This window comes from Nesoenas mayeri (genome assembly GCF_963082525.1).
Source record: "Nesoenas mayeri genome assembly, chromosome: 27".
Classification (NCBI taxonomy): domain Eukaryota; kingdom Metazoa; phylum Chordata; class Aves; order Columbiformes; family Columbidae; genus Nesoenas; species Nesoenas mayeri.
The window spans coordinates 4,561,414-4,586,880 of record NC_137555.1 but is presented as its reverse complement, the minus strand read 5'-3'; the positions used below and the strand labels follow the sequence as shown (position 1 = coordinate 4,586,880).

At 51.1% G+C, this 25,467-nt stretch overlaps 1 protein-coding gene across 4 annotated transcripts in view; it reads left to right on the top strand.

The window, feature by feature from the left end:
• The window catches only part of NSD3 (nuclear receptor binding SET domain protein 3), a 34,430-nt gene that overhangs the window by 4,315 nt on the left and 4,648 nt on the right, over positions 1–25,467 (top strand). For 2 of the 4 annotated variants that reach the window (XM_080360099.1, XM_080360100.1), the window contains 22 exons: positions 4,569–5,296; positions 6,655–6,717; positions 7,137–7,296; positions 7,694–7,848; positions 8,632–9,135; positions 9,891–10,014; positions 11,290–11,390; positions 13,535–13,580; positions 14,119–14,249; positions 14,763–14,891; positions 15,323–15,449; positions 15,693–15,890; positions 16,429–16,599; positions 19,093–19,242; positions 21,159–21,315; positions 21,878–22,080; positions 22,539–22,651; positions 23,212–23,481; positions 24,145–24,261; positions 24,452–24,593; positions 24,736–24,842; positions 25,160–25,364. In XM_080360099.1, the coding sequence (XP_080216225.1) occupies positions 4,613–5,296; positions 6,655–6,717; positions 7,137–7,296; positions 7,694–7,848; positions 8,632–9,135; positions 9,891–10,014; positions 11,290–11,390; positions 13,535–13,580; positions 14,119–14,249; positions 14,763–14,891; positions 15,323–15,449; positions 15,693–15,890; positions 16,429–16,599; positions 19,093–19,242; positions 21,159–21,315; positions 21,878–22,080; positions 22,539–22,651; positions 23,212–23,481; positions 24,145–24,261; positions 24,452–24,593; positions 24,736–24,842; positions 25,160–25,364 (4,057 nt within the window). In that variant the 5' untranslated portion in view covers positions 4,569–4,612. The remainder of the gene's footprint in view (positions 1–4,568; positions 5,297–6,654; positions 6,718–7,136; positions 7,297–7,693; positions 7,849–8,631; positions 9,136–9,890; positions 10,015–11,289; positions 11,391–13,534; positions 13,581–14,118; positions 14,250–14,762; positions 14,892–15,322; positions 15,450–15,692; positions 15,891–16,428; positions 16,600–19,092; positions 19,243–21,158; positions 21,316–21,877; positions 22,081–22,538; positions 22,652–23,211; positions 23,482–24,144; positions 24,262–24,451; positions 24,594–24,735; positions 24,843–25,159; positions 25,365–25,467) is intronic. The other 2 variants (XM_080360098.1, XM_080360101.1) reach the window with 2 other exon arrangements.

Sequence of the window (25,467 nt, the reverse complement as noted above, 5' to 3'; positions counted from 1 at the left end):
CACTTGAGCAAAAGCCTCGTTCCAGCTGGAAACACAACACAAGTCGATTGCATCACTTACCGTTCCCGACCAACCAAGCCTGTTCCAGTCAGGCAGCTGCTGGCAGAACACGGGCCGGGCGAGCAGCCGCTGCCCGGGTCAGGCGTGTGGGATGAGCGCGGGTCGGGTACGGGCGCGCACTGGGGCGGGACAGCACGGAAAATGGGGTAGACATGTGCGCGGTGACTTGGGGAATGAAGGGGCGGTAGGAACGAGCAGATCTGGGAATCTTGCTGGTTGGGTTGTGAGCTGGGTTGTTATTTGTGCTCAGGGAACTTCTGCTCTCGAGGCTGTTGGTAGAAAGTCCGTGTCAGGGTGGGGGCAGCGGCACTGCGCGCGCAGGGCTGGCTCCGGCTGCTGCTCTCCAGCTCGGGCACGGAGGCGCTGGGGCAGTTTCTCTTCTCACAGCAGACAGTGTGTCCAACGGGTGCTAACCCCACTGCCCGTGTCGTGTTGCCAACGGAAAAGGGTCAAATTAATTCAGAAAGGTTTTGTGGAAGCTCAGTTTACACCGTGTGCATGCGGTGCTTTGGACGGGTAGGTGCTGTGTCAGCTCACGGCTGCGGTGGCAGCCACGGTGTCACATCAGCGGCGCTGGGCTGGTCCCCGCGGGTCCATCGGCCGATGGCGCTGGGCGGGAGGTGACGGAGCCCCCGGCTCTCGGTGCAGGGGAAAGCGCCGCTGTTTGCGCTGGCGCCCGGCTGGGTCCGGGCAGCTTCTCCCCGTTGTGCCTGCAGCCGTGTTTGCAGACCGTTCCCCCTCGTGCTTGGGAGATTTCACCCTGGCTCCTGGTAGCGGTGGGTGCCTCTGATGTTTGGGAAGTTTCCCTTACGCATTGCCCGGTTACCGCATCTTTTCTCACTATTTTGGAGCTCTTCCTGATTGAGCAATAACACAGCAGATAGACGCAGGTTAGTGTGTTTCATAGGGAAGTCCCACCATGTTGTGATTTGTGTGAGCCTACAAAACTCCCCGTTTGGGAGGAAGAAGAGCTTTCACCAAATGGGATCAGCATCGTTCAGAATTGTTTGATCACGAGAGATCGGTTGTTGGTTACTGCATCATGAAGGTGATATCAGAGAGCGTCGTGTCTTGTTTTCCGAGAGTGCACTTACTAAAGACTCGTGTTAAAAATGGCTTTAGATGAGTGTGATTGTTCGTGAGAAGACGTGAACCCGAGGATTCCTCGTTCCTCTGGAGCTTTCCCATGCTGGGCACTCGCTGTTGGAGGTGTAACTGAGTTTTTTGAGTTATGCTCAGTCAAGCTAAGGAGCTCGGGATGGGCAGTGAAACAAACTTAGTGTTAAAGTGAGAAAGGTCTGTTGAGCCCTGGTAGGTTGCCCTACCTTATCTTGCGCTGCTTGTACTTTTAGTTTTTCCTTTAGAACTCGGAATTGTGACTGTCCATGGGCAGGGTGACAATATTTGCTCAAACCTTGTGCCCGTGTAGTCGTGGTCTAGATCCCCCAGCGTGGGACAGCGCTAGCACGGGACGCTGCCTGCCCAGCTCTGCACAGCAAGCTCTGTTCATCTCTTTAGGAAATTCAGTTGCCGTTTTGAAGGTATCGTTGATTTCAAGTTGTTCCTCATTTGCTATAATGTATCCACTTCCTATAAACCTATAATTAAATTGTTCCTTTATCTCTTGGTTGAGTTCCAATGAGGTACCAGGGTGGTATCTGTTGTGGGTCATATTTGGAAGCTGAATTTTCCAGCTTGCGGGAGGCTGGTACTATAATTTAATACAGTAATCGCTGTTGTAGTGTGGAGAATGTATTCTGAAGTGCTCTCTGCAAGGTGGACAGGTGTCCCCGCAAATCCCATTCGCTGTGGGTTCCTCGGGATGGGGACAAGTCTCTGGAGCCTGTTGGTATTTCAGTGCCAATGGGGTTCCCGGCGCATGAGAACTCGGGGGTGACTTTGCGAAGACTCCTGCCGTGGGTTCAGACACTGGGATTCCGGCTCGTTGAGGATTCCTTGTTTTGGCCTGTTACTGGGGCAGCTCCTGGGCGGTGACTGGCACGGGAACAAGCTCAGCAGGGCTTTGGAGAGGCAGAGGGCTGGAAACCCGGGCGTGGTGGCGGTGGTGGCAGCGCCGGCCGCGGAAGGAAGCCGCTGCTGCTGCGAGCGCCGTGGGAGGAGAGCAGCTTGTGGCGCTCTCAGACTCGAGAGCAGCAGTTCAGCGCAGCCGCGATCCCCGCTGCGGGCCGGGGAAGGCGCCGAGGCAGCTGCGCGGCTTGTCCTGACCGTGAAGCACGGGCTTAGCATGGGTGGAGGTTGTTTCACACAACCGAGCTCCAGAAAGGAGTTTCTTTCAAAAAGATAATAACCAAAACTATTTTCTTTTACTGGTAGCTCCTAAATCCAATGTAAGTAGTGTGTTCTGAAGTTCAGTCATCACAACTCGTGTCCCGTACCGAAACGAAGCACGCTGACGGCCCGCCAGCCGCTGCCGTGTGGCTTTGGGTTCTGTTAGCGCCGGGTCTGGATCTCGTTGGTGGGACAATTGTACCGAGGTGCCAGCAGAGAAGCTCTGCTGCTCGGTGCCGGCAGCACAGCGACTTTGCTGCTGCCCCTTATTTCAGCTGTCCTGGCGAGAGCGTTCTGCCTGTGTCTGCCTGTGTCGGGGAGGGCTCCGCTGCCTGCTGGGGCGGCTGTTGCACCGTCTGTAGACCCGCGTGGCCGTGGCCATGGCCTGGTGCTCTGGCCCTGGGACGGGTTCTGCTGGGAGGAACAGGGCGTTAGGCCCAGAGAAAAGCAGCCTAGGCTGCAGTTTCTTACTAGTGTGAGAAACCTGTTGTTTGCTCTTCAGTTTGGCAGATGTGAAGTAACAATTAGTTTGTAAATACGAGTACGGGCAGTCCCGCTTCCTCTTCCTGGAGTGGGTGGTGGTTTGTGGTTTTACCTTGGTGCGCGGTCCTGCTCCGTGTCCTGGCCCCTGCACAGTGACCCTCGGCTGCTGGTTTTGTGGCTCTGCAGCCGAGGGATGGCTCTGCAGCCGAGGGATGGCTCTGCAGCCGAGGGACGGGAAAGTTCCTGTGATTAGTGGATGTTGCTGCATGGTGTTGTGCTAGGAAGCTTTTTCCCCGAAGTCACTGAATTGCAGTGGCACATGTGCCCCGGTTGATTGCACAGGGCAGGGAACATGGATACAAACATCAGTGTGATCCCAGGATCAAGTCCACAGAACACAGGGCAGAATTCTGGTCAAGTTCTTACTTGTTCCTGTTATAACTTCAGTTTCTCTTTGCCGTCTGGGAGGAGGGAAGTGCTCCTGGTGTTTTGGAAACTCTTGGATAAGGTGTTGCAATCTGTTGCATTGGGAGGGTGAGAATGTAGTGCAGGAGGGTTATTTGTAGATCTTGCGGGCCGTGTGGATGCCGTTTGGAAGCCCAGCCAGGCGGGCGCAGTGACCCACCCGCCTTTGTGCCCACAGAGGCAGAATAAATAACACAGGTCTCTGTTTGCTTTGGAAGGGCTGGCGTGACCTGGCTCGGGAGCAAACCCGCCTTTCTTACCTGGAGCGCAGGTCACTCTGGGTTTCTTCTTGTTGACCACTGAGATCATTTAGGTAAATGCAAAAGCCTTCTCTGAACCAGTAGCTGAGTTTTGGAAATATAATTGAGTCTGATTTTGCTGTTTAATGTGCAATGGAAAAGTGAACGCGTGTATGGCAGCTTTCTCAGCTGTAATCTAATTCTGTGAATAACCTCACGTTTTGGAGATCTTTTGATGCTGGGGCTATTTTTCTTCCCCTCAGAACCATGTAGTGTTTGGGCCCTAAGTGTTTAATGCTAAATTGAAGTGAGGGGCAGGGAGTGAGCAGAATAACCCTCCTCGCTTGGCTGCCGAGAGCCGGCGGCTGCAGGCCCTGCTCTGCTTGCCTGGGGAGGGCAGAGGTTGGGCAGCCCCCGCCGCGGCTGCTTTCCCGGCCGCTGCGCTGGAGTGACCCCTTCACTTCCCTGGTGCCCGTGGCGCAGCCTGCTGCTGGCACAGCGCTGCCCCTCTGGCTGCGGCGCTGGCAAGGAGCTGAGGGGCAGGGAAGAGGTTTCTCTCTCATTGAGTGGCCTTCTGTGGGTTTTTGCGGCTCGTTCAGTTTTCTGATGGTGGTGTCAGGAGCACTTGGTGTGTTCTGTGTGCCCGAGGGCCCAGGGTGCTGCTTGCCCGCTTTGGGTGAGAATAATCCCGGTGCCGGGCTGGGAGGGCTAGAGACGCTGCTTGGGACGCTGGCACCGTTATTCTGACTTGGTAACGCTTGAGCTCATAGTTCTTAAGCACTTGTGCTTATAACCTTTCTTTAAATGGCTTGGGAGAAAAGAAGGTGGTCATGTAAAAAAGCTGTTCAGCAAAAATGTGCGAATAGCCCTTTTTAAAGATTCAGTGGATCGGTCCTCTCTAAATCCACGAGAAGGTGGCTACTGATTGGAGAGGGGGAATTTGGTCCTTGGATCTTTTTTCCTTAGCAATTTAATTTGCTTAATTATCTTTTGATTGGCACTGACGTCTTATTTCCTTTCCCTCACCTGTAGGCCCTATGAGAAAAAGGGAAAGCTAAGGATGCTGGAGCAGAACAATGGATTTCTCTTTCTCTTTCATGCAAGGGATCATGGGAAACACAATTCAGCAACCACCTCAACTCATTGACTCCGCCAACATCCGCCAAGAGGATGCCTTCGATGGCAGCAGTGACATTGCTGAAGATGGCGGCCAGACACCGTACGAAGCCGCCCTGCAGCAAGGCTTCCAGTACCCGCCGCCCCCGCCCGAGGACCTGCCGCCCCTGGCCAACGGCTACCCCGCGGCCATCGGCATGTACGAGCCCCACGCCAAGTACCAGACCTACGCCCAGTACCCCAACGGTTCGGCCAACGGCTTCGGAGCGGTCAGGAACTTTAGTCCCCCGGAGTATTACCAAATGGAAAACTCGAACGCGAGGCCACACGAAGTTCTGGAGAAACCTTCCCCTCCGCAGCCGCCGCCTCCGCCGCCTCCTTCAGTTTTGCAAACGGTGATCCCAAAGAAGACTGGCTCACCAGAGATCAAACTAAAGATAACCAAAACTATCCAGAACGGCAGGGAATTGTTTGAGTCCTCTCTGTGTGGGGACCTTCTAAATGAAGTACAAGCCAGTGAGTATGCTAAGGCGAAACATGAAGGGAGGAAGGAGAAAAGGAAAAAAAGTAGCAAGCACGACTCTTCCCGGTCGGAAGAGCGAAAGTCGCACAAAATTCCAAAATTAGAATCAGAGGAACAAAATGTAAGTGGAATAACAGTTTCAGCCATCTGTTTACCTGATATCATTGATGGAGTTTGTGTGTCTGGCAGTGCTTTTGCTTTGTTTTAGTTGTATACACACTTAAAGTCTCGAAACTTTATTTACTGGTCAGATACTCTCTATTAGGTCATTAAGCTACTTCATTGTTTCTGTTTCCCTTGCACGTGCCTGTTGCTGCCAGCTCTGGTGCTGGTGTCGGTGTTCCGGGGCTGCTGGCCGAACGGGGCCGTGGCCGTGGCCGTGTCCCGGCCCAGGCTGCGCGGCTCCCGCCCGTGCCCCAGTTTCCTGCAGGTTCTCGTGGAACCCTCGTCCTGCGGGGTTCGGGGAGGGTTGGGAGACGTGCCCTGTAGGGCTCAGGGCTCTCACCTGGTGTGGCAGGTTCGCATGCTCGTTGTGCTGTTGTTGTAGTTATTTTTAATGGAAGACACAGGACTCTGATTCTGCTCTTGGAGCTTCAGCTGTGCTCGTCCCTCTGTTTGGCTGGTGTTATTTGTTCATCACAAGAACAAGATCTTCTGTCTTTCCCAGACCGAACTAGAACTTTGCTTCTCAAGTTCCGAGCCATACGTGTCGTCCAGAATTCACCAGGAGTCTTGGTCTTGCTTTTGTCCTACTTGTAGCTTCCGTTTCCCTTCCAAAAGGTGGTGCCACAATCAGACCTTGCGTGTTGTTCCCCCGTGTTTCAGTCAGCGGATCGCTCTGACACAAACAGGATTTTGTGCTGGTGGTTTTGGGTCTGAATTCCCCGGTGCAGTCTCAGTTTCATCCTCCCACCGCTTGGCTTTCCACTATGTGATTTCATCTGCGTGTAGGTTCATCACGTACCCTTCCGTCATCTTTAGCGTTAATGCTGTGAGACTTGTCACCTAGCCTCATCTTCCCAGCAGCAAACAGCAGCTGTGGTGCAGGCAGGGCTGTGTTACACCCTCAGTGTGGCTGTGTGAAGCAGGGTGATGTGTGGTTGTTCCCTCCGCCTGACACTCTAAGCTCTGTGGAGACCCCGTGGCTGTAGGGGGATGTTCGTGCCTGAAATGCCCATTTGAAATGAAAGTGTTACGAAAACACCATTGAGCGCTCAGCTCTGAGAACACTGTTGTATGTAGGTGTGACGGTAGTGGAAATAGTGTAGGGAAAAAAGGTGTTTGTTGGTTGTTATGCTGCTGTGTTTTGAACGGAGCACAAGGAGCCCGTTATTCATTTTTTCTGGGTTCGTGGTTGCCTTTCAGTGAATGATTTTCTCTCCCTGGTTTCATTATTATGCTGATGTGTTTGTCGTGCTGTCCCCTTACCGTGTTTGTGTTTGCTTTCCTTTTTTCTCTTCATTGTTCCCTGTTTCCTAGAGACCAAGTGAGGGGCTTAGTGTGGAACGGCCAAGAGAAGACGCGGTGCTGGAGGAAACCCCGGTTAGTACACAGAATAATCGACACTTTTGGAACTTCTAGTGTGGTACTGTTTTTGCACTAATTGTTACATGGATCAGTTGCCATTTCTTTGAAGTCATTACTGCATCAAAACATCTCTCATCCTACTGTATTTATTTATCCCCAAAGCAATGTTCTTAATCAGTCTATGAAGCAGGGACTTTTTGGGGTGGTGGTGGAGGTTGTTGTTGCGTGTCTTGGTTTGCCAGTGAGTATCTTGTGTAAATCCCAGCTGCGTGTAGCTCCTTCCTGTCGTATTGCAGAGCAGTGTTTATCTCCTGTTCAATTATCAAACGTCAGGGATACTGAGGAGAAGAACACCACGTGCCCGTGGATAGCGGGCGCATCTCTGCATGCACTGCACTGCCTTCTGCGCCTTCAGCCTTGCGCTTTCTTTGCAGGTCCAGCAGTTCCTGCCTTCTCTTCCTGCACAAGTCAGCCACGACATCAAGTTTCAGGTTGGCGATCTGGTCTGGTCCAAGGTGGGAACGTACCCATGGTGGCCTTGCATGGTTTCGTGTGATCCACAGCTTGATGTTCATACCAAAATTAATACAAGAGGTAAGGGAGGAGGACCTTTGCCAGAATATATCGAGTGTTTGTAGTTGTTCCTGTATTAAGAATATCTTGGAACTCCATTTGAAGGATGAATTCTGCTTGTGTGTGCGCTAACTGGGGCCATTCCTGAAATGTGTAGAACTAATGCGGATGAGATTAGCTGGGCTTGTGCACAGACGCTCCCACTTTTCTCAAGTCAGTGTGTTTGTGAGGACACCGACAGGCATGGGGGTGTTCGTGGGTACTTATCTGGACTGATCTCTACCTAAGCCCATCTTATTTCTGAACTTCAGTGAGGTATTTCCACCCGCAGGAACGGAGCGATGTGGAGGAGGAAAGCGTAAGCTAAACCAGCCGAGTGTTGCCGATAAAACTGCTGACCAGAACCTTTCACTTGCAGGTGCCCGTGAATACCACGTTCAGTTTTTCAGCAACCAGCCGGAGCGGGCGTGGGTGCACGAGAAGCGGGTTCGGGAGTACAAGGGACACAAACAGTACGAGCAGTTACTGGCTGAGGCTGCTAAGCAAGCCAGCAACCACTCTGAGAAGCAGAAGGTATGGCGGGCACCGATTGCCTGGAGGGTTATCCACAGCGCCCGCATAAGCGGAGCTGCCGCGGGGCGGCTGGGAAGCACTGCAGTGCTTTGCCCTGGAAAGGGGGGTCTGCATTTCCCTGGTAAAAGTGCTTCTTGTAAAGATACCGGGGGTGTTTCCCTGCTCTTGTGACTTTCATGTGAAAAGGCTGAGCTCACGTTGTTGGTTCCTCCTGATGGGAGTCAGGGAGAGATTCACATCTGGATTAGAGTGTTGAATACAGGTGGTGCCTGTGTGTTCACTGCGAACCTGCTCTTTGCAAACACGGTTTTTAACAGGCACTCTTCCAGCCCTGATACTAGTGGCTGTGTTCTTTTCTGTTGTTTTATTGGAAAGGAAGTGTTAGCTACAGGAATTCCTTACTGGGTAACGGGACTACTGCAGGCAGTATCTATGCTGATCAAAATGTTGAGGTGGAAGGAAAAGAGCGTTTATAGGAGAGTAAAGAGGATTTAAACCAGGATTAATTCTGTGTCTCATAACAGAATGACTGGCCCGAATATTGCCTCTGCTTGTCTGTGCTGAAATGTAACTCGGGGCAGACGCTTTTAATCGTGATGGTCGTATGGTCCTGTTTGTGCTCTGATCAGGGGATTCACTGCCCACCTCTCAAAAATGCCCTGTAAATGGAGAGCAAACTTAAATCTGCTGCCTGAGAGATTTAAAGAGCCTCAGGGTTGCATTTTAAGTGCTGTAGGTGGCAAAATCTTCAGTGTAATTAGCTGCTTGTCTTTGTTCCTTAAGATTCGCAAACCAAGGCCACAAAGAGAGCGTGCTCAGTGGGACATTGGTATTACTCATGCTGAGAAAGCGTTGAAAATGACTCGGGAAGAAAGGATAGAACAGTACACCTTCATTTATATAGACAAAGAGCCAGAGGAGGTTTTGTCAAAAGCCAAAAAGACTGCTGCTTCCAAAGTGGACACCAAGAAGAGCCGGCGACCCAAGCCGGCGCTGAGCGCCCCGCCAGAGCACGGCAGCGCGGCCGCGGCGTCGCCCTCCAGCGCCGAGGCGCGCAGACAGAGCCAGCGGCGGCCGTCGAGCGTGGACGAAGAGGAGCCGCCTCCCGTAAAAATCGCCTGGAAGACGGCTGCAGCCCGGAAATCCTTGCCGGCCTCAATAACCATGCACAACCTGGATCTTCAGAAATGTAACATGTCTCCGGTTGTTAAAATTGAACAGGTTTTTGCCCTTCAGAATGCTGCCGGGGATGGAAAACTCATCGATCAGTTTGTTTATTCCACTAAGGTACGTACCTGGTGTAGCGACTCCTGTTCAGGGGTTTCCCAGCGACCGTGTGGCCAGCAGGGTGTCACAACACGTTAGGCTGAATTGCTGCAGTGAAAGGACCGAAACGCAAGTGTGAGAGCAGAGTGTTGCAGTGCACTGAACTTGTAACCCCAGTGCCCCCGCAGTCTGTGCCACTGACCGTTCAACTGGCGGCAGAGCAGCTCCCTCACACCGACACGCTTTTGCTTGTAACGCATCCAGAGCATTAAAGCTCTTCACTCCCAGCTTCCTAGTTGAAGCAATCCAGAAATTCTCTGGATCTCAAAATCAGTGGGTTTGTAGGAAACGGATAAATGGACAGAACTGCCAATAACGCATGAACAAGCACTCACTCCATCTCATGTAACAGACTTTGGCAGTGAGCTCTGCCACCTGCCTTCCCCCAGGTGCACAGCAGCTTCTCGCAGGCAGTGCCAGGAAAAGCTTTAGGGCTGTTTCTGTGCCTCTCCCCCTGGAGGGTGTTTATTCCATCCTAAGCATTAGAGAGAAGGTGTCGGTTAGAAAAGTCCCTGGGATTTTGTTTCTCACTGGTGTCAAGGGGAGGCAGAGGGGTGGAGAGCTCTGCGAGGCAGCGGCTGGGCAGGGCAGAGCTCGCCGTGTCCATGGTGCTGCGCGGCGCTGGGCCTCGCTGTGCGAGACGCGGGAGCACATCGATAGGCCTGTTCGCAGCACGTGCAGCAGTAGGTTAAGAGAATCTTCTTTTTCTTTTGAAGGGAGTTGGTAACAAAACAGAAATAAGCGTCAAAGGACAAGACAAACTTAACTCTTCGTCAAATCAGAGAAATGAAAAAGCAGCGGTGCAAAACGTGTCCTCTCCTGAAACAACCGGCTCCACAGGTAGGCACAGTCGCAGAACCCTCGGCCGAGCTTTTCCTTTGGTGAAAGGATGGAGGTTCCTGAAAAGAGACAGTTTTGAGTCATCCTGAACTAAGCGCTTTGCGAGTTCCTCCAGTCCCTATAGTGACTTCTGGTTTTCAGCCGCAGGTTTTGTGCAGACCACGTGAAATCCATTAACTACTGCATGTCTGGTGTGTTTGTGATCATGTCCTTGGTATAGTCTCAAATGTACTTTTACATCGGGTATGTAAAACTAAGGTGTAGGTTGCAGCAGAACACCTTGATTATCTCTCACGGCAGGATGCAGAAATGCTCGTGGTATTGAAAGAGAAGTGGAAGACATTGCAGTGGACATGCTAAAGTCCTCCTTTCCTTCTTGAGAAAGGATCTCGTAATATTGCCAAGTGTCACTTCCGCTTTAACTGTCCGTCCGGTTGTTTGTCTGTTTACGAGCGGTCCGTGGTCGGCACAGCTGGGATCGCTGTCCTCCACAAACACGCCTCGGTTTCTGTACTTGTCTGGTTTTCAGGCAGGCCTGCGTACGTGTTTCTCGGTAAGCCCTTTCTGGAGCTGCTGCGGCGTAGAAAGGTCTCCAGAACCTTAGTTGTCAAAAAGCAGTAGCTCCCACTTCCTCTCTTGGAATGTCATCACAACCTTCGTTAACCTGAGTGTATTTTCCGTGGTGGTGTTTTCGGAAGCTTGGTTTTCGCTTTCATTAATTACAACAGCACATCGGGGTCCTGGTTGTGTTTGCGCGGAGCTGCTGTTCGCCTCCGGGACGCTCAGCGAGCTCGGGTTGGCACAGCGCGGATCCGGCCCGGGTCCTGCGGGCCGGTTGGAGCGGCGGCCGCGCTGAGAACCTGGGGCTGCATTTTGTGTCTGAAATGTGGAGCTTGTTTTAGTTGAAGGAGTTGGTGGTGGGTACCTTCCCATGAACACCAAAGATACAGACTGCTCGGTTAAAAATTAACCAGAGTGAGGACTCTGCTTGAGAGCTGTTACGAAAACCCGTTTGCGCTGGGCTGGTTTCCAGTTTCTGTTCCGCTCTGTGACTGTGTCGGGTCCTGAGGCCACTCTCTCCGGCCGTGGAACCAGAGCACGTTGTCTGCAACCGCAGCACCAGCTGCACAGAGCTCGCGACTGAATTCAGAAATAAAACACTCAGAAGAGAAGAAAGTCTTGGTTTTGTTATTGATCTCTTGGTGTGGTGTTGAACATCTTGCTGTACCCCAAAAAAGAAGGAACCGTGTAACGGAAACCTTTTTCCTTCTTCAGGTTCTGTAGAAAAGAAGCAGCAGAGAAGATCGATTCGAACCCGCTCAGAGTCTGAGAAATCCACCGAAGCTGTGCCAAAGAAGAAGATCAAAAAGGAGCAGGTTGGCTTCCTCCATGTAGAGAGTTAAAATATATCGTGTTCATAAATGTTGTGGCTTATATTGGTGCCTTTCATTTTCTCCATTTCCCCCGGGTTCCGTGTTGGACTGTCTGGTGTCCCCGCCAGTTCCGCTGCCGCCGCTCTGCCGCCGGCACCGCTCGGTGCTGCGCGGTGCAGAACGGAGCCGGTGCTGCGCGACCGCTCACGAACCCGCCTCGTTCACCCGGCATTTCTGTTCTCACCAAATGATCTTGTTTCACTAGTTTCTATTCGATGGAATTGCCACCAGGTTCCTTCCTCTTGCTCTTGATTTAGCCGCTGGTTTGTATTGAGGTTTTGTGTTTCGGATGGAGTTAGACTGATTAATCTGACCGCTCTTGCAATGGACTGTAAGAATGATTTAATTTAAAGATGAAAAGTCAGAGCTTTGCGTTGGCAGACATCAGTGAAGCAGATCTCCTGGGATACACGTTCTTTCTTCCTTCAGTAGATCTAACATGTACAGGGCGTTCCTTTAATCTGGATGTCAGACGACAAATGTTGTTGCTTTACAAAATTATTACAAATTCTGCGTGGAAACCAGTAGGAAAGTTCAGTGGATGGACGTTAATGTTGGAAACCGAATACACTTCTTAACAAGTTTGTCAAAGTTGTTGGTTCTTGTCCTTGCATGGTTGATTTTTCCCCTTCAGGGGCTGCTCCACTCGATCCCCGAGAGTTTTACACCGATGTTCCATAGTGCAGCGTTTACCAGGGAGAGTTCTGACCGGGACGGTCAGGCTGAAGGTTCATGTGGGATGGGGAAAGTGTTTTTATCTCTTGTATTTTAATTTATTATTTGCCCTTTGCACTTCATTCACGTCAGAGGTGGGAAGTGAGCCCGGTTGCGGTTTTCTCCGTGTTCTTGTTGTGGTGCCGCGGCGTTCGCGCCCGTGTGGAGCAGAAGGATGCTCGAGCGCTCAGGTTCTCGGTGACACGTTAAAGCAGCTTCAGCGTCGGGTGTGAGATACCCGCGCGGTGCCCCGGCCCTGCGGGGGCTGCCTGCCGCCCTCCCTGCAAATGAGTTACCTTGTGTTTGTAAATGGTCCTTAATTTAACAAAGGTATAAGAACCAACAATATGAACTTCATGGATCGCGGTTAGCTTCGCGTGTATGTTACCGAGCTGACTGAGACCATGAACGTTAAAGTGCTTTTCTCAGGAAAAGTGTATGACTAAAAGTTAAACACGTGCACTGTAGTGTGCATAACCTTGAATGTATTAAGTTATATTAAAAAAGAAATCTTACTAACTTCTTACAATTATGCAACAATATTTGTTACCCCAGGTCAAGTTTTCTTGCAACTGATTCCCAAATTAGTCTGCATCAACTTGGTATAAAATTATAACTGGAACGAGTACAATTAATGGGAAAAACAAAATGTTAATGCTACTGTTACAGTGACTAGTGGAGAAATAAAGTGATTGTTTAGATTTTATATTTGTATTACAAAATGTATCCTATACAAATCCTTCTATTGTATGTTTTTACCTATTGTACAACAAAATAAAATATTTTTTAAAAAAATTATAGAATAATCCTTAAATATTTACTAAATGTGTTCCTACACGCATATGTAACCGCATTGTAAAGAAATAACTTGTAATTCTTAACCTTAAAAGCAGGGTTTTAGGCAGCAGCTCCCTCTGTCATTCCCGAGCAGCCGCCGTCCCCAGGGGTCCGTGGGGTCTGGCAGAGCGGTTTCCAAACTCGCCCCCCGCTGTGGGACGCAGCCCCGGGCGGCGCTGGCCGGGCCGTGCCGGTGCTTGCCGTGTGCCCCGGCCGTGCCGACCCCAGCAGCGCAGCCCGCGCCTTGCAGGGCCCTGCCCGGGACGGGCCCGGGAGCTGCTGCGGCCACGGCCACGGCCGGGGCGGCGGGTTTGGCGACGCGCGGGAGCCGCCCCGGCAGCCGCTCGGCCGCGGGCGGCAGGAAGGGCCGCGGGGGTCGGGGCGCAGCGCAGGCCGCGGGTGCTGAGCCCGGGACAGGCTGCGCGGGGGGACGGCCCACGGCTCGGCGGGTGCTGAGCGCTTACCTGAAATGCTTGCTTTTGATACCAGGGAGAGGCTTCCGCTGGTTTTAACTGTGGGTTTTCCTATTCAAACAGGTGGAGACGGTGCCCCTGACAGCGGTGAAGACGGGATTGCAGAAAGGTGAGTTACACCAAAAATAAACTTCATTTAGAAGTTCCTGGCTCGTCACGTCAGGTTTTCCTCCCAGAAAGGTCCTGCTGCTTTCTGGTGATGAACGTGATAGATGCTGATCTTGATTCCTTTTGCGAGGGTGGTCTGGGTTTTGTTCTTGCTGGCTCGTGCGTTGCTGGTTGCAGTTTGGCTGACGTGCTGTGAGCACGTCGTGCGGGTCCCTCTGCACACTCTAATGAGAAAAAGCCGTTGCTGGGGCGCGTTTCAGAGCTGAATGCTGAGGGGTCGTCTCCTCTGCCACACGCAGCTCAGGAGCTTCCTCCACCAGGGCAGCGTGTTCAGAAGTTCCTCAAGGGGCCTTGCCGAGGTGGTTTTGGGTTAATAAGCGTTTCAGGGAGAATTAAACTAGTGTCAGAGTTGCAAACCTAAAGTTGAGTCTAGCAAATAAAGTGCAGGTTTAAGTTCTCATATTTCTTTTTCCTTTATTGTTTTGAAGCAAAACAGTTGAGAACGTATATTAAAACTAATGGTAGTATGTTGTGTTAAGGTGCCAGCGAGATTTCGGACTCCTGTAAGCCCTTGAAGAAAAGGAGCCGTGCCTCCACTGACGTGGAGCTGACGAGCTCAGCTTACAGAGACACGTCCGACTCCGACTCCAGAGGACTCAACGATGTACAGGTAAAGGCATATTGGTTAATCCTCAGTATAACAGCTGTCAGTTGTGTATTGCTGTGTGAACGCTGTCTTTTCTACCAGTGTCCTGTCTTTGTCTAAAAAATAAGCCTCGTCGTCTTCTTTCTGATCCTCTCCATTGATATCAAAAAATGTGTAACCTTTCTTTACAAATTTTCCTACCTCTTTTTCTGGCAAAACCTGGGTTTAGATCAGTCACTCAATTTGCTTTGTGGAAGTTGTTAGATTCATTGGGAATTGGGAGATGCCGCCGTATTTGGTGTAAAATTGAGAGGTATCTGGAAAAAGCAAAATAGAACTCTTGATGGTGTTTTGCATGTAGGGGTGAAAAATCCTTCCAGTGTCACGAAGTTCAGCAGCTTTCGAGGACCTTTGTATCTCTTGACACACTGAGTGATCTCTGAACGGTGGTGACTACAGCATTGTTAGCATTGTTTCAAACGCGATTGTCCTTTCGAAGTGTCTGGTTTGAGTGCCTTGGACCTTTCCCCTTTGCAGGCCAGTTTTGGAAAGCGCTCGGACAGCCCGTCGGCTGCCGCCGATGCCGACGCCTCTGACGTGCAGTCGGTGGATTCCAGCTTGTCCAGGAGAGGAGCCGGAACCAACAAAAAGGACACGGTTTGCCAGGTAAATGGTAGGACTGCACAGAATTGAATACTGCAGCCGTATCGTTCCTGTTACTCTGAACCGGCAGACTCTTCAGATTACACCACTTTGTTTTAGCCATTCGGTGTCTCAGGTAAACTTCAGATGCTCTGGAAATGATTCATCAGCCCTCCTGCATGCCAGAAAGTGGCATCTAATCCATACCTGCTAGCATAAGTAGGAAAATGAGATGCCATTATCTGCTCCATCCATAGATTTCAGATGGTCTTTCAGGATAGAGCAGAAAGAGAATTTTGCAGTATTTTGGGGAGAAAATGGATGATTTCAGTTCAGAGACTCGGGTCTGCCACAGTTCTGCAGATTTCAGCAGATGCTGTTCCTCGTTCACCCCGTGGCCGCTGGCGCTGCGGCGTGTCCAGTGCCCGTTCTCTGACACCCTCTGCGTGTTTTAGATCTGCGAGAGCTCCGGCGAGTCCCTGGTGTCCTGCGAGGGCGAGTGCTGCGGCGTCTTCCACCCGGAGTGCCTGGGGCTCAAGCCGCTGCCCGATGAGAAGTTCATCTGCGCCGAGTGTAAAAACGGTGAGTGCGTTTGGGCTCCGAAAGCTGCGGAGGGACCCAAGGAGCCGGGTTTGGGTCAGGACACCCTGAGCTGGGACGTTCCCAGGTTTTGGGGGTGGGTTTGAGTTACTCCATTGCTTTTTCAGCCTCTGCAGTGTGATTCTCCTTTTCCACCCAGAAAGTTCCTGCGTCAGAATCTCTTTAAGGTCCGTGCCTCCAAGAATTGGCGTCACAGTTGGGTTTCCTTATTCCCTCTTTTACCAGGAGAACACACATGCTTTTCCTGCAAACTCCCTGGCAAAGATGTGAAGCGCTGCTCCGTCAGCACGTGCGGCAAGTTCTACCACGAGGCCTGTGTTCGCAAGTTCGCCACGGCCCTGTTCGAGTCGCGCGGGTTCCGCTGCCCGCAGCACTGCTGCACCGCCTGCTCCATGGACAAGGACATCCACAAAGCGAGCAAAGGTGGGAGCGGGGCGGGGGAGCTCACATCGCAGCAACAGCGAATGGAACCACACCCTCTGAAACGCAGCGTGCGGCAGGGAACGAGGGTTTCCTTCTTAATGGGGTCATTAATTAAATCTGCGGTGGGTGGGAGAACAGCAGCCTGAGACCACTGGATGTACGTGGATCCCCCGAGTCGCCTTTCATTGCGGGGTTTAATGGGGCCAGGGGTTGGGAGCACAAGGCCCAGGGATGTGGTTTGTACGAGACAGTTGGTAGCAGCCTTTAGAACAATTATTTTTCAAGGAAAAAAGAATCCATTTAGAAATGAACCAAAATATTTAAACAAAACACGTAGACTGTAGAATGATTGAAAACGTACGTTTTTTCTTAACAGAGTTCTAAAGTGAAAGATTTAACTTCTGTGAAACCTTTTTTTACGTGAAGATGTAACCTGTTTGTTTAAATGCAGTCTCTGGAGCGGATCCCAGCGCCGCGGCCGTGTCGGCGCCTGTGCCGCACGCTGCTCGCGGTGACGGCGCCTCTGTCTGTCACGCAGGTCGCATGGTGAGGTGTCTGCGCTGTCCCGTTGCCTTCCACTCCGGAGACGGCTGCATCGCGGCGGGGAGCTTGTTCGTGTCATCCCACATCCTCATCTGTAGTAACCATTCCAAAAGGAGTCACTCCTCATCAGCTGTAAATGTAGGCTTTTGTTTCGTTTGTGCAAGAGGTGAGCACGCTTGGTTTTTCCCCGGTTTTGTAGTTCTGTGGTCGCTTGTGCAGTTTAGTGATAAAATCAGGTATTTTGTAAAGAAAATCTCCCCTAGGGCTCTGCAGGGTTTAAATGCTGCCCGAGATTGGTTTTGTTCCTCTGGTCAGCAGTTCTGATGAGAGCGCAGTCGCTGTTCTGGTGGGCAGTGTCAGATATCCAGGCGCAGCGATGGGTACTGGCAAGGGCTGCTTGTGCTGCCAGTAGAGAAGGCGGGTGCTGAGCCCCCCGTGCCGCCCTGGCAGCCCCACAGCGGGTGCTGAGCTGTTACTGCCTCGCACACTTCAAACTGTTCACGTTTTTAAGGCTAAAAGGTAGGATTTACTCCTCAGCTATAAAAAGTCATTCTGATATATAACTACCATCACATTTGAGAACTCTGGAAGAAAGGCGTTTACAGTACCGCACAAACGGGTGTCACGCTGGGATTTTCCATATGCCAAAGTTTTGTTTGTTTGTTTGTTTTCCCTTTGTTTCCTTTTCCCCGCCTGTCCCTTTCTGGCGCTCAGTCACGGGTGTTCAGCCGCACCGCAGGCTCAGAAGTTCTAGGGCATCACTTGCTTTAGCCACACAAAGCAAAAATATCGCTATTCAGATTAATCAAAGTGACCGAGGCGTTTAAATAACGATATGTGTCTTAAACAGCATTTCAGAAGTTTGTGCTGGATCTGTTCTTTTCAGCAGCTTTGAAATCACTGATAAGGAAGTAAAAATGAGAGAAATCCTGAAGTGATTTGTTTTCACTTGTGTTCATTCCATTGGAGGTTTAGACTGGGAAAGGTTGCCTTGAACTCAGAAGAGCAGAGTGCTAATTAAAGAGCTTCCAACAGGAAAGATGGTGCCGGGATAGCTTCCTTTCTGCCTCTCTTCCCCTTTCCTCATTTCCAAGTAACGCAGGAGAACCATCACAAACGATTTCAGTGGTTTGTAGAGCAGTTCCATAACGTTTTCAGCACTCCGGTGTTCTGGTTTCTGTCCCAGTTGTGCAGTCAGTGTGGTACCAGGATCAGACACGGGTTTAGGACAGAGGAGTTCCTCTGGATCTTCCATGGTTTGAACGGCAGATGAGAAACGTCCCTTGGCGAGGTCGTAGGAAAACCTGCTCTAGAAAACGTTCATGCTTTTTTTGCCATTTGACGTTTATTAGTAATTGTGTTTGAACGTGCATCTGGCTTCAGCAGAGGTGGAACCCCAGACGTCTGTGTTTTCTTCTAGCGATACACATAACCCCTGAATCTCCTCCTCGGTGTTCACTGGGTCTGAGTTATGAGAGCCGGACGTGTTCCAAACCGCTCCCGCTGACTGGATCCTCTCTGGTTTACAGCAGTTACGTGCTTGTTCTCTAGACAGTGGTTGTGGGGCTTGTTTCTGTGGGCGCAGCTGGACTCTGGTCCCGTTGCTGCCCCGATGAGAGGCTGGGCAGGGTCGGGTCTAGCAAACCTGGCTGGGCAGGGTCGGGTCTAGCAAACCTGACTGGGCAGGGTCCGGTCTAGCAAACCTGGCTGGGCAGGTTCAGGTCTAGCAAACCTGGCTGGGCAGGGCTGGGTTTAGCAAACCCGGCTGGGCTGATGTGAGTCCTGTCCGCGGTGTGTCAGCGGGGGGACAGACGGGAGGACAGGGGCGCCCGGAGCACCACGTGGGACAGAACGCGATGGAAATACTGGGGCATCTGTGTGTGAGAAGGGTTCCCGAATGAGCTGTAGCTGGTAGCAGCGCTCAGCTCTGCCCGTGCCCCACCGGGACTCGGTGGTGGCCTCGGGAGCAGCTCTGCGGGCCGGAGCTGCTCTGCTCCCCGTGGGTTGGTGGCCAGGCGCTGGCGGCGGTGGCCGCGGGTCTCGGCTGTGCTGCGCTCGGCTGCCCCGCGGTGATGAGTTCGGCGTGTGGGAGGGCAGGGCTGGCGGAGCTTGGCTTGAAAGCACCGTGTGGGGCAGGACTTTGTCCTTCCTACCGAATCACGGTCCCCCCGTTAGTTTCTTTCCCAGCTGGGTTCTGAAGGCAGAGCCCTTTCCTCCATGGGACGGCAGCGGCAGGCGTGCGGTGGGTGGGCCGGCGGGTGCCCGGCTGCGCGCTGGGGTTGTACCCGGCCCGGTCCCCAGCTCCCGTCAGCAGCTCTTGGCGCGGTGGGGAGAGAGCGCAGGTCACACTCACACCACTGCTTGCTTTTCTCGTGCTTTCCTCTAAGTGCAGATTAAGAGTAAAAGCACAATTGCAGTTCCACTTACAAGCAGCTTGTTCCTCATAGGTTTGTCTGGTTACATTTGATTTAGCCTCTCAAACACGTAACCTCTTTCTTAGCAAAGAAACTCTGTCAGACCTTTCTTTCCCTTCATTTTCTTTTGTTTTCATTCACACGTAAACGCATTAGAGATGTTCATTTGGTTTATTTTATTTTCTCCTTTATGGAATCATGGGTAGTTTCATTGCAACTCATCTCTTTCTGTTTGTTTCGTATAGGGCTGGTAGTGCAGGACCATTCAGACCCCCTGTTCAGTTCATATGCCTATAAGTCCCACTACCTACTGAATGAATCAAATCGTGCTGAGTTGATGAAATTACCTATGATTCCTCCTCCTTCGTCAGCTTCCAAAAAGAAATGTGAGAAAGGTAACCAAAATAGTTTCTTTCTCTTTAATTTACTTTTGCTTTTTCTGTTATTTCTCTCTCTCTAAATCAAACAAGAAATGTCTGCTTGTCAAGCACCATTGACTGCTTCTCAGTAAACTTCACTCATTGGTTATTGTGAGCGTGTGTCCATGTTGTTGGCAATTGTTTTTATTACAAAAGGGCTTAAAATAATTACAGTCTCTAAATTCTCCTCGGAGAGGTGGGATCGGTGCGTCTGGCCAGGCTAGTCCACCCCGGGGAGGCTGGTTCCCGGTGATGTGAAGCGGTGGCAAGTAGAGCTTGATACTGTAGCTCAGGACTGAGCAGGATGATGCAAACCAGCCTCTGAACTGGGTTTCCAGGTGAAGAAGAGGGGCTGCTGTGTTTGCGGTGCTCGGGGGCTCCCGCAGAGGAGCAGGGACGTGCGGGGGCGGTGGGTTCTGTCTGGGAACGTGCCCGTCAGTGCGGCCCCCCGTGCTGCCCCACCGGCCCCGCAGCGCAGCGGGAGCCGCGGGAGCCGGGACGGGGTCCGGCACAGCCCACACGGGTGTCCTGTTCCCCGCAGAAATCTGCTGCCCCATTATCTGTTCTAGCGTGAGGTTGTGTGGGACGTTGGTGGCTTTCAGTGGTTCCTGTGATTCCTGAAAACAACAATTATTTTGAGCCCTGCCTGCGGCTTGAGCGACGTCTCACTGGTGCATCCGAGAGCAAAGCGGGGGGGTTTTCTCTTGCTTAGCACTGAAAGTTGTGTGTTTGGTTTGGTTTTGCATCTCTTGGCATTTTACCATGTTGGACAACGTTTCAGTAATTCACGCTGGGTCTGTATTTCCTCTGAAATAACCTTTGCAACAAAATGCTTTTGAAGTTGAAATTTTATGTTGGGTTTGGGAGCTCTGGAAGATCCACGTTTGCGTTTGACGGTCTCTAGCAGAGGAAATACAGCACTGCTCGTGCAGCTGATGTGTTCAAGGAATGCGTGTGACATGCAGCGATCTGTTCGTGCAGTGACATTGTCAGTCTATAGGTGGACAAGGTTTTCTGGTAGCGTTTGAAAGTCGCTCTTAGCACTTTTTGATATTGTGCTTGAAAATTGCTTTAAATCCTCTCAAGTCTGTCCCAGATTTTCCATCCGGGACACAAAAACTTGTTAATTTAAAAAAAAAATATATTTCTCTTTAAGAAGTATACATATTTTACATACACATCAAAATATTGCAGTATGTGTGAAGTGTCCAGCGTTACCGTTCGCGCCGCTTTCTCTGCTGGGCGGCTCAGAGGTGCGCTGGGCTCTCCACAGCTAATCCACCCGCCAAAACAACTTGGCCCAATAAGCGTGAGCTGCTCAGAGGTTTCCGCTGCTCAGAGATTTCCTTGGTGCGCAAAAGGAACTTTCGGGATGGGGCCAACTCCGGTGGTGCCTCATTGTGCGCTACGCGCTGTGCTCATACCGGTGAAGTTCCTTTTGTGGAGCAGACAGACGTTATGATTCCTCCATAACGTCCTTGGTGCAGAAAAGCGTTGCTCGACCTATAGGCTGCGGGTTTGCGGTGCACCCGGGCTGCCTGCGGGGGGATTCGGTCACAGCAGCGTTGGTTGAAAAAGGGCTTTGTGCAAGGTGGGTCGATGGGTGTTTGGCCGCAGCACCGCTCTCGGGGCGGCGCTTCTGTGGGACTTTCTGCACACTTACCTCATGGGCAAAAAGTACCTGGCGGCTTTTTCGTGCGTCCTCGCTGCAGGGCGGCGACGACGTGATTGCACCGCACAGCCTTTTCGAACCAACGTTGTGGAGTTTGACCTGATCCCTTGCCGGTTCTCCTGCCGGGTCCTCCTGCGGGAGCGCGGGGTGGGCGGCGTGCGGGGGGCGGCGGGGGCGCGAATCCTTGCTGTACAAACCAAGCAGGTTTCTTTGTTCCAAGGTGGGAAGCTGCTGTGCTGCGAGTCCTGCCCAGCGTCCTTCCACCCCGAGTGTCTCAGCATTGACATGCCCGAGGGATGCTGGAATTGCAATGACTGTAAAGCTGGCAAGAAGCTGCGTTACAAGCAGATCGTTTGGGTGAAGCTTGGGAATTACAGGCAAGTCGGCTACTTTGGGAGTTTCATGCTTTGGATGTTTTTGATGTCCTGCAGAATTACAGGAAGGTAACGCAGAGCAGCTCAGTCTTTGTAAACAAGAACTAGAAATACAATAATTCATCTGTTTTGTGTCAGACATCGGGGTCAACCTTTCAGTTCAGTTCTCCTGCTTCTTCCAGGCAGCGATGGATACTTGATTTTGCTTACGTTGCTCTGTAGAGCGTAATAGCAATAAGGGAGATGAGGGGCTGTCTCACAGCCCCAAGGTGGCCTAGCTTGTGGTTGCTGTTGGGCACCTACAGGCGTTCATAGGGGATCTTACGAGCCCGCTCTCGTGCCACATGTGTTCTTCCGAGGCCTCTCCAGAATCTGGAGTGAGAACTGTTGTCCCATTTCACACGGTGCTTTGCCGGTGTTGCCACGGGGAGCCCGCGCTGCGCACGGGAGGAGTTTGTTTCTCTGAAGAGGGAGAGCTGGCTCCTGTTTCTCAGCCCGGGTAGCCAGGCTCACGGCTTGCGGCTCCAGCTCAGGGACTTACGTGCTCTGTCTTTCCTGCTTTCAGGTGGTGGCCAGCAGAGATCTGCAATCCCAGGTCTGTGCCTCTCAACATACAGGGCCTCAAACATGATATCGGGGACTTCCCAGTATTTTTCTTTGGTTCACATGACTACTATTGGGTACACCAGGGCAGAGTTTTCCCTTATGTTGAAGGAGATAAAAGCTTTGCTGAGGGGCAAACTAGTATTAACAAGACCTTCAAGAAAGGTAAAACCAAACAAAGTTTATAGTGGTTTATGACAAAAATTCCACGTGTTTGTGTCTCCATCACCACTTAACCTGCATGGGAATATTATGTGACTAGTGTTCTGTGTTCACGTAAAATTGCAAGCATTGTTTAGATCCCTTGACCGCAGCTACAAATACGTTTATTTAAGTGCCTACTCATTGTGTATTGTTGTGGGCAAGTTCAGTTCTTCCATAGACTGGGAAATGTTAAGATGGAGCTCGGGCTGTGCTGCATGGGATCATTGTTCAGTATCTTCTTACCTACCTGACGATAGATTCATGATATACTGCAATAACTCATCTTTACCTTGTGTTGTTGTTTATAGAGTTCTATTCATAGCTTTTTAAACAAATAAAGCAATTAAATGTGTACATGTATGTATGTGATTAACAGCAGCCGATGCTAATTGCTTCCTGTTTTGAACTCTCTTGCACAGCACTTGAAGAAGCAGCAAAGCGCTTCCAGGAGCTGAAAGCACAAAGGGAAAGCAAAGAGGCATTGGAAATTGAAAGGAATTCAAGGAAACCTCCACCATACAAACACATTAAAGTGAGTTGGCATCTTTCCTTTCCTGTTTTTGTTCTGTGCATTGGTCAGCTGCTTATTTACACCAGTATTTGCAGCAGTTCAAGCTTAAGGAAATTCAAATCACTTTGCTGTTCTTTTCGAGAATCTTTTGCTCTCTCTTATAACGCCATAGAAGGTTATTTTAGCAGAGCGTTTGTGAAGGAGATTTAACGGTTGAAGAGCAGTGTTACCTGAGCTAGGACTTGGCTGGTTGCTCCCGTTGCGTGTCAGATACACGCCGGCTCTTACGACTTAGTAAGTTGTGTGAACACTGAACTCAATATTGGTCGGAAACTCAACTGCTGGTGCTGCTGCAGCTGCCGAGTCCGCCCCTGCCGGCAGTTTTGGACGTGCAGGGCGTGGGGTTGTCTCTTTCATGTCTGTGGTTGCAGCTGGAAGAAATCCCAGTGAGGTACTTGATAATGTGATCGTTATTTTCCTGCCTTATCATGCCGGTTGGTGATTGACCCTCGACAGAGCCGTTGTGTTGGTATTCCTCGTGCGTCGCCATCTTCATTTATCCCTTATGCTTTGTCCCGCAGTCCAACAAGGTGATCGGGAAGGTTCAGATCCAGGTGGCGGACCTGTCGGAGATCCCCCGCTGTAACTGCAAACCCTCGGACGAGAACCCCTGCGGGCTGGAGTCCGAGTGTCTCAACAGGATGCTGCAGTACGAGTGTCACCCGCAGGTGTGCCCGGCCGGGGAGCGCTGCCAGAACCAGTGCTTCACCAAGCGGCTCTACCCCGACGCCGAGATCATCAAAACCGAGCGGCGCGGCTGGGGCCTGCGCACCAAGAGGAGCATTAAGAAGGTAGATACTGCACCAGGCAAGGGTGGTGGTGGCCGTCGCTGTGGGTTTGTGTGAAGGTACATACTGCACAGGACAAGTGTGGTGGTGGCCATCGCTGTGGCTTTGTGTGAAGGTAGATACTGCACGGACAAGGGTTCTGGTGGCCATCACTGTGGGTTTATTTGAAGGTAGATACTGCACGGACAAGGGTTCTGGTGGCCATCGCTGTGGGTTTGTGTGAAAATGCTGCAACTCTGTACTTCAAGCAAACACATACGGAAATCTCAGCACTAGCAAGTGAATGCTTTGTGCTGAGAAGCTGGAAGTTGTGCGGGGGAAGCAGCGAGCGTGGGGGCAGCTGAGCTGTTTCACAGGAGCCTCTTAACCCAGACACTGGCAGCGGAAAGGCGGGTTGAGGGGCTGTGGACGTGCGAGCTCGGAAGGGAAGGAGCGCACGTGCGTTCCCCACGGCCTGGGAGTGACGCGTCCCAATGGCGGGTTCTGCTCCTAAACGGGGCCATTAAAAACAACAGCATCTTGGAGCGCTGGCAGAATAGACCCCGGTGCTCTTTGTGATGGTCAGAGTGTGTTCTTACAGGGAGCGCTTGTTCCGCGCTGCTTCCTTTAGCATCGTAAGAAGCCACAAACATGGATCTCTTACTTTTGTTCTCCTTTGCTTTTCAGGGTGAATTTGTGAACGAATACGTTGGTGAGCTCATTGACGAAGAGGAGTGCAGGCTGCGGATCAAACGCGCGCATGAGAACAGCGTAACCAATTTTTATATGTTAACTGTAACAAAGGTAAGTACAATGTATTTTATATAGTCAGACATTGTTTCATAAAACTAACTCTGCAGGGAAAACGCAACCACTTTTGACTGACTTAGAATAAGTGTGCTTTTTGCTGCCTTAACCCTTAGTCCTCACTTGTTGACAGGAGACCTTCTTTGTTTGTAAGCACTAAATGTGTCTTTTGTCTTTTCATTGAAAGGACCGGATAATAGATGCTGGCCCCAAGGGGAATTACTCTCGCTTTATGAACCATAGTTGTAATCCAAACTGTGAAACACAGAAATGGACAGTGAATGGTGACATTCGAGTTGGACTGTTCGCTCTTTGTGACATTCCTGCAGGTAAAAACACGTGTATACTTTGCTCTAGAAAGGGCTGAGTTCCTAACCTGGCCGGGTTCTTTCATGCTGATGAAATGTTGTTGTCACAGGCCTTTCTTTGCTCAGTGTCTGTGTTGCTGAGTTGTTTTTCTTCGAATGTTAGGAATGGAGTTAACGTTCAATTATAACCTGGATTGCCTGGGCAATGGCAGGACCGAGTGTCACTGCGGAGCAGAGAACTGCAGCGGCTTCCTGGGAGTGCGTCCCAAGGTACGCGGGTGAAATCGGAGGCGAGAGCGGGGCAGGGGGCTCTGCTTTATGTAACTTCATTTAACAGTCTGTGGAGCACTTTCCACCCTCGAAAGGCTCTCAAGATTGTGCAGTATGAACTGTAGTGCTGTCGTGTCTAGGGTGAAGTTAATTCAAATTTATGCAATGGCCATTTCTAGCTTTTACAGCTTACAAGCTTTTTGGAGTGGGTTTAATTTAAGCCTAGTTCATGCAAATAATAACCCGAAGTCGATTAAATTAATTTTCATGCTGGGGTTTATAAAGTGACTGCGTGCTGTGATCTTTGTCATTGCCAGTCAGCATTTGCAACTGCAAACGAAGAGAAGATGAAGAATGCGAAATTAAAGCAGAAGAAACGGAAAATCAAAGCGGAACAGAAGCAGATGCACGAGGACAACTGTTTCCAGTGCGGAGACGGGGGAGAACTGGTCATGTGCGACAAGAAGGACTGTCCCAAAGCGTACCACCTCCTATGCCTTAACCTGACTCAACCACCTTTTGGTAAGAGCGATCGCGTGGCGTCCTGCTCGCTTTCCTTCCTCGCGGAAGCCTTTGAGCTGAGCCGCGGTGTTTATCCACAGTCAGTGCAGCATGTCTGCTGTAT